Source organism: Pecten maximus, chromosome 2 (genome assembly GCF_902652985.1).
Source record: "Pecten maximus chromosome 2, xPecMax1.1, whole genome shotgun sequence".
In the NCBI taxonomy this organism is placed as follows: domain Eukaryota; kingdom Metazoa; phylum Mollusca; class Bivalvia; order Pectinida; family Pectinidae; genus Pecten; species Pecten maximus.
In genome coordinates this window covers 53,269,955-53,278,692 of record NC_047016.1, presented here as the reverse complement: position 1 = coordinate 53,278,692, position 8,738 = coordinate 53,269,955, and the positions used below count along the sequence as shown (strand labels likewise).

Here is an 8,738-nt window from a genome sequence, read left to right as displayed (position 1 = left end):
GAGAGAGAGTGCTGGAATTAACAATACCGATATCACGGTGCATTCTCATTTTATCTGAAATGTTGATTGTGGGAGAATTGGACAAAGCAGACTTAGTTAGAACAAACAGTTTATGTATATTATATATTACTACCACACCTAGAACACCTAGTTACTGCTGTAGTCCTATTTGGAAACTGTTTTTCAAGCACTGGAATTAATAGAGTGTGGATTGCGAAACTCAGATTTTTTTTATTTAGCTTCAACATCTGCTCCTGTAGAACTATATTTTTTCGACAAAACCACCGGCCTACGGTCAGTACCTGGCAACTGCCCCACGTAGGTTTCGAACTCGCAAACCCAGAGGTGGAGGGTTAGTGATAAAGTGTCGGTACACCTTAACCACTCGGCCACCGCGGCCCCTAAATCTAGATGGTCATTTTCACTACCTTACATGAGCATCTAACAACATCCCACAAGGGGTCATGTCAGGGTGACCTTTTTGATTAGCCAATCAAATGACTACTTCCAGAATCTTGGAAGTGAATTTTATACGTAGCTGCCATAATCTGTCAATTTGTTGCAAGTCATTTCGTCCCACAAAGCATATATCTATATACATGCTGTGACGAAATGTTTTGCTTCGATGACATCAATTCGCCCTGAAAGTGACATACACATATCTGAAAGGTCATCAGAACGTGACCCCATATGGGATGTTGTTAGATGTTCATGTAACGTAGTGAGAATGACCATCTAGATTTTAATTAGATTGACCTTTAGCTATGTTGACGTTGATAATAAAAAAAAACTTACAGATCAGGTATATCTGATATAGCCTAAAGATGTATGCTAAGCAGGATGATTTCAATTTCTCTATTGTTAATTTTCCATTCTGAAAAAGCAAAATCCCTACATCACAACCTACGATGTTTACATGTCCAGGTTAATTCGGTTATCATGGGCTTGTTTAAATGTGGTTACTGAGAAATTAACGACACATTAGTGTAAGGGATCCGGTTAATGAAGACCATTGGGCAACTTTATGGTCGACGATATGGTCTAATTTTGAAATTTCCTATTTCCTACTTCGATATGAAGTTAGACCTGTCTGATATACCTGGCGGTCCCATTGTCATCACTCTACATCTCATTTGAGATTCGACTTCTCCAATCTTATTTCTTCACAACGTTCTCTTTCCTAATGTCTCCTTCGACAATGCCTCACTTTTGGCATTTGGTTTACCAATCGTGTGGATGGCCTTGGGTTCTGTCCTCAAGCCAAACATACCAGAGTCATAAAAAGATGGAAATTGCTATTCCGGCTTAGCGCTCAGCATTTCAGGAGTGGACGACCGTCGTCAGTACAATGTGACCTGTTGGGTATCTTCGGCAGGAGGCGTCAGTGAGGCAACACTATAAAGTCGGCATCAGTTCAACATACCAGTCTCCCAAAATACACAGGCATAAACCTCCAGCATGTATCTCGATCACAGGGAAAGTCGTCCCTAAATAACCTGGACGCTAAACAAAACTAAACCAAACCAAACCAAACCCATAGTTGACCGAGGTATGTGTGGTGGGGGTCGTCGATCAACTAGAAGACGTTTAATTTCTGTCTGAGAATTTCGGCTTATTATCCCTTTCCCTAATATCAGGAGTCTTCATGTAAATCTATATTACGGCTTTTCACCAAAAGACCTATTGAAATTCTTCTTTTTCAACAACAATTTGGTCAACTGTCACAAACTAAACTCTTTTTTTTTTAATTTTAATTTTTTTTTAATTAATTTTGTAATCGGTGCAGTATGACATCACAATGAAGTTGATGTCCTATTTTTTCTATGACGCTTCGTTTTTACCTAATCTTCCATATTTAAATAACAGCATGATGTAATCAATTCTGATGATATATTTTGTAGAATATCAAATACATGACAATTCTTGAGAAACTTATTTTCTGTCATCAAACTTCTACTTCTGGTTTATGGTAAGGATAAAAGTTTTTATGCGTGATTTTGTGAAACAAAATTAAAAATAAAAAGAATAAAATAAAAACAAAATATCCTCTATAACGAAGTGACCGAGGGTCTTGATATTTCGTGAATAACATGTCCTAACAATGGCTTATCAAGTTTTGGTCAAGATCACTTGCGTCAATTATGTTAAAATCAATAAAAAAACAAATTTCTTAATAACAAAAAAAAAACAGGGTAAGTATATTTAGTCTATAGCAAGCGTGAGATAATGGGCAAACATGTGTTGCATACAAGTATGTCCATCCAACATCGACTTCATGAATTAGGTAAAGCTCTGGGCCAAGTTGTTCAAAAGGTGATTAGGCTAATCACATTTTAACATTTTTTTTTTCAAATCCTGATATTATAATTTCTAATAGAGCTGACTTGACAAAACTTTATGAAATTCTGTAATTCTTAATTCTCTTCCAACTGGAATAATTTAAAGATGACATACTCACAGGTTTTGCAACAAATGAGAAAAGAAATGTTCACTAATCAAGTGATTAAGCTAATCAACTTTTGAACAACTGGGCACTGATGTGTAATGTATAAAGCATAAGACAACGTACGATCGCTATGGTTGATTTGTTTCCGATAACAAAGTATCGATTTGATTGACGAGGGGAGACAACTCCTGCTTAATATCATACATTATATAAATTGAAATGTGGCTACATTGGATTCAGTAATAATTTACATAATATTAACATGCAAAGAGTAAAATAAGATATACATAACCGATGATAATATAGGACAACAGCAGATAGTCGTAATGTAACACCAAAACAATGCATATCAAAGGATTGCTTACCTAACATTTTAACGTGTCAATCTTTGTGTTGGAGCCATCAGCTTATAAAATGTACAGTAAATAAGTTCGTGCCCGGAGCAAGGTCGTGCGAGCCTTTTTTGTGTCGTACAAATTTATAAACCGCACATTATAAGAGGAAATAGTGTAACCTCGTGGTTTGGGGACCGTATATTAAATGAATAGTACCAGTTTGTTATGTTTAAATATAGGGTGAGAGACCTCCATATGCAGGCTAGGGATAATAGTAGCTGTTTTGTCCACATTCAAGTCCAATGCTGAATAGGACACATGTTTCAAAAGAATATTTTTTTAAGATACAATATAAATTTACACCTATACTATTAACAGAGTCCATTTATTGGAAACTATTATAGATTCCAACAAATCTACTGATATATGATGATCTATATATTTGCATGGCATTATTGCATAAAGTGACTTAAGAAATAATTAACGATGATTCGTGTATTGTTGCAGGATATACAACGAGGACGAGGATATTTTGCAATTAAATTAATAACGAAGGCCGCAGGCCTGAATTATTAATTAAAATTGCAAAATATCCGAGTCCGAGTTGTATATCCTGCAACAATACACGAGTCAAAGTTGATTATTTCTATTCTACCATGTACTGTTTAGTTCTGAGATCGACCTCTTTCTAATAGAAAAACAGCAAAGAAACCCCGAGAAAACCTTGTAACTTATTTCTTGAGTATTGCATTATTTGTTGATGAAATATACAGGCAATACAGTACTACGATCAAAAGCATCAATCATATGGCATTGATTTTGAAAATTTAAAAAAAAAGGGATAAAAAAAAAAGAAAAAAAAGAAAAAAAGGAGGAAGGGGGGCCTCCGTAGGATTCGAACTCGCGTCGTGATAAAAATATAATTGAAAGACTAACCCATTAGCCCACTCAGCTATAGTAACCAATTTTAAAACGGGTGAATATTAGATATATAAAATTGTAACAGCCGTGACTCACGACCGTGTATTATTGGCACGAGTGTGGGTTATTGGAAAATAATACATGGTTTTAAACCAATAATAACTGGCGTTGCATAGCAAACATGGCAGAATTTTAAATAACCAGACTTTTTATAATTTATTTTTTATTTCCATTTTCATGTACACAAATGTTATCTAATACTGATATAGTATCTCACTCTTACAACTAGCAATGTTATTTCCATACCTCATTATATATTAAAAATATTATCGGACTTGTTGAACCTTTACCCTAGTTAAATTACGTCAAAGAAATAATGTTAACTAATCTACGTTTACAATCTATTGTCAACGTTTGTAACAAGTTTACGACACACGCTTGTCATCTCTGGACTACTACCAAAGCGAGGGGGAGACATTCTCGTCAGGCTAAATGTGATTGTGTGTGTCGTTCTACATGCGAGCGGCGACTTTGGTGACGATGGATGTAATGTAACGACTATGTAATAATGGCAAGTAATGATAGACTTCTAAAAAGTTGAGTAATACAGTAAAAGTAATTCAAGAGTTGTGAGATCGGAGTATTGTATAATTCATATGCTGAAAAAAGAACGCGCGGAATATATATATACTACGTGTCGGAGGGCATTATCGCATTTCCGGTACTATATAAGTCATCAACCCAAAGTGCCAGACAAGATTACCAAAGCCGTGAAAAGTGTCATTTCTGACGGACATGTAGTATTATTCTATTATTATGATTCTTGTATTATGTATTGATATATACCTATATGTTATATGACATTTGGTGAATAAAAAAACTTGAAACTTGAATATAATGTGTAAACTATTTATTGGACAAAATGACAAGTGATCCACATCCGTTACAGTACTTAGTTACCAGAACAATGGCATTGTCCGAGTTAAGAGATAATTGCCAGGTGCCATACAAGCGTCGATGGATCAGATTAGATTACGTTGTCCCTGTAATATTTATAATTCCGTAAGTTTCGCTAAGTAAATGACTCAGCCAGCGATGGCTATGTCATAGCTTCCGAAAGGTATATAGTCCACCCATGATAGCTTGAAATGTTATGGATATTCCATATATTCTTATTATTACAATATTATTATTATTTTAGCCACAGGAAACATTGAACAAATGGAACTGCAGTGTAAAAGTTTATTTTTTTAAAAAAAGCGGCCTATTTCTACATAAACCTTATAGTGGTTATCTCCCCTTTGCCAGTAATATACTGATTGTGTCAATCTTTTTATTGTTTCTCCCAAAAAACATACTAGATTAATTTATTTTCAAATTTGAACAAGTTTTTTAATACGATATATATATCAGTCTTACTGCCTTCTCACGTTTCAGTATGAGTGATGTTTGTTAACTAAAAACTGCATATTTACCTGTATTTTAAGAATTGGTGATTAAGTTTGATTCTTTTCGTGGATAAGTAGTGAATTTTAGAAATGGCTGAAACTCATTAAACTGACAAAGCAGGAAAGGCGGGGTACACTATTATGTGTAATCATCGTTTGTTTTAGCCCATTAACAATAACCAATTGATCTTCTCTGAATTTCATAATTAGAAACTGTGACTAATTAACGCTTCCAAATTTAGCCCATCGCTGATTTAACGCTGCAATAGTATTACAAGGTACACATGTACCTAGTACTGCTGTGTGGGTTCACACTCTAGGTTGTGGTGCTGTTGAGGATGACGTCCATAAATTAGATATTCTCAGCGGGTATAAATGTCGTGTGACGTTTTCTCCTTTATATAACCGACATGGAGAACAACGAGACAATAATCCTTACTAAAATTGATTCCAGGACGGAATGTATCTCCATGGAGACTCGTGAAAAAGTACACGGAGAGTAATGTCATGCAGTAATTCCGTGAGGGCCGGCTTAACTCGCATTTTAAATACAAGAGCTAGGATATAGAGACTATGATACCATTTAACTTTCCAAGGGTGTCCATCAAGGTGCGCCTCTTGAAGCCTTCTATTGTTCATTTATCGGTCGGAAGGCGGATTGTCTCAGAAATAGCGGTAATAGAACCAGTCCAATGGATATCGAATCATTATCGGAACGTGTTATCACCGTAGGTAGTGGACACAGGGATACTTGTTTGATAGAATTGGAATCCAGTAGGAACTGTATAAAGCATTTTTATACTCATTATTCGGAATATTCTTTATTTGTAATTGAATTTTTTTTACCCTCTTTTTTTTTTTTTTTTTTTGTACACACAAACATTACCTCTTGCCCTCTTCTTTTTCGTGCAATCGTTAGATTAGCAACATGTTGATTTTTCTTCATATTTATATAACATTGTCAGTGTTACTTGCTTAGATACGCACGCGCTAAGGTTAGAAAACTAGCAAGTGAGTCAGGCAATATACATGTTTACCACTTTTCGTCATAAAAAACAATATAATTAAAATCTAGATGGTCATTTTCATTACGTTACATGAACATCTAACAATATCCCATAAGGGGTCACGTCAGGGTGACCTTTTCGATGTGTGTATTTCACTTTCAGGGCGAATTGTCAATTTGTCGATGTCATCGAAGCAAAACATTTCGTCACAGCATGTATAAAGCTTTATGCTTTGTAGGACGAAATGACTTGAAACATATTGACAGATTAAGCAAGCTATGCACTCGAGTCATGCTAATTCGGACATGTAGAATTCACTTCCAAGCTTATGGAAGTAGTCATTTGATTGGTTAATCCAAACGGTCACCATGACGTGACCTCCTGTGGGATGTTGTTAGATGTTCATGTAACGTAGTGAAAATGACCATCTTGATTTTAATTAGATTGACAAAAAACAAACAAACAAAAAACTGAAACAAAGCAATTGTATTCTACTTGATTTTATTTCTAAGTAAAAAGTAACAGATATTGGGTAATAAAGTAACTGTATATTTTATGTTTAAACAATCCAACTAGAATTGTACGAATATAGAAATACCTATAATTTATTGATATATAACATACATATTATACAACTAGCAATAATATGTACATTTCGTAATATGTTGCGTTACAATCGATAACAACGACATGCATGGATGATTACCCAAATAAGTGAGGCTGGCATGACATGATAGAACATTAGTATAAAAGATAGTATGATTCTCTAAATAATTATGTATATGATAATATATCACTGGTAATCCGCTCAATCGGTCATAGAAATATATATACTTCGATGTTTGCATGCAACCTGAATTTTACAGATGTAATTTGGTTTGTTTGTTTTTGTTTAACGTCCTATTAACGGTCAGTACCTGGCAACTGCCCCACTTAGGTTTCGAACTCGCAACCCAGAGGTGGAGGGCTAGTGATAAAGTGTCGAGACACCTTAACCACTGGGCCACCGCGGCCCATAATGTAATGTTCAATAACTATATATCATGTCAACAGAACATTTAATTTTTCACTGTTTGTCGCTTAATTTTATGGGATTTTTTTCATGATTATTGTAATGTATTCGTTCCGCAACTCATACTGAAGAACCAGTGGATATAATATTTTTGATAATAAAAATTTAGTCATCTTCTGCTAAAAAAAATGTAAACTGTGAACTTTAACCACATGTCGTCTGTAGAATGTACATGATGACAATAATATCTACTCATGTATTCAATTCAATTTTAAAGGCAGGCGACTTTGTATGAACGAAATACAGCATGAGAGCCGAATTAGGGAATCGGTTCCACCCCTCATCTCGATTCAGATGCGGCCACATGTTATTTATTCAAATGTTTCTATATCTGCACATTTAACAAACATTCAAGCCCACTAACAAAACAATGTCACTGGTTGTAACGTATGAGTCCATCTAAAAGGCAGATACACCAATGTTAATTTTATATGTCCAGTCATAACATCAAATTTGGCCATTTGAGCAAATGATTCAGATCTGTTTACTGTGTATTATCGTAATAAATTCTTAAGCGTAAAATATATTTAAAAAAAAACAAAAAAAAACTGTCGTGATTACCAACTTGGTTGGTTCAAGTGAACATGTAAAGCTTATGCATATGCATACATATATATATATATATATTTATATATTATTGATATACATTAGTCGTATATTTTCTACCTCTCTCTCTGTCTTTCTCTCTCAGACACATCACACACTATTGCATATTGTGTATTATAAAAGCGGGATGCATATAATATAATTATATTTTTCACACCTTGGCTCTTGAATTATCAGACATCGTTCCACTACAGAGTAAGCCTAAACTAAAGTGTATACACTTTCGGATATATCAATTACCGAATGACATACTTAATTAATCAAAATATCGATTCACTCATTAGTGTATTCGCCTGCAGTCTTAAGCATCATGGATCATACAAACAAATTAATAAACTTTGCTTATGCGAAATGGAACATGGTCACATGGAAATAGTTTATGTTTTAATTTGTATTATTATAAGACAAATGTTTTACTTGCCAAATATATGTCCCTGTTGTTTATGTGTACAGAGAATATATTTAGAGATAGACATTATACGCAGTATTACATTGTTAGTTTAGCCCGAGGTATGTGAAGTCCGTGAGGATCATTGTTCTCGACCAGCTTCTGTACCTTCCCCCTGGAGCGGACGATCAGTGTCGCTAGGACAACACAGGCTATTAGCATAACCAAAACAAGCGCAGCCATGGCTATGATTACGATGATGATTTCACTAGATCGGAAACAATCGGGCTCTTTTTCGACTGAAAAATAAAGAGGTAGACTATCAGCGGCATTACTAGGATGTGTCAAGATGATAATTCTTTAGACTATTAATCAAAAGGGCAAAATACCCGAAATGTTCACCAGAAATTAAGATTATATATGGTTTATGATTTCTGCAATTATTAAATTACTTTCTCAAAAATAAGCTTTAGGAAAGTATACGTAAAATACCGAGATCATTTCACACTGTTTAC

The 8,738-nt window shown here is 34.7% G+C and overlaps 1 protein-coding gene across 1 annotated transcript in view; it reads right to left on the bottom strand.

Annotated features, from left to right (window-relative positions):
• Nucleotides 1-6,641: 6,641 nt before the first annotated feature.
• Nucleotides 6,642-8,738, bottom strand: part of LOC117322487 (EGF-like domain-containing protein 2) — a 46,720-nt gene continuing 44,623 nt past the window's right edge. The window contains exon 12 of the mRNA XM_033877427.1: nucleotides 6,642-8,522. Within this exon, the coding sequence (XP_033733318.1) occupies nucleotides 8,323-8,522 (200 nt within the window). The 3' untranslated portion in view covers nucleotides 6,642-8,322. The remainder of the gene's footprint in view (nucleotides 8,523-8,738) is intronic.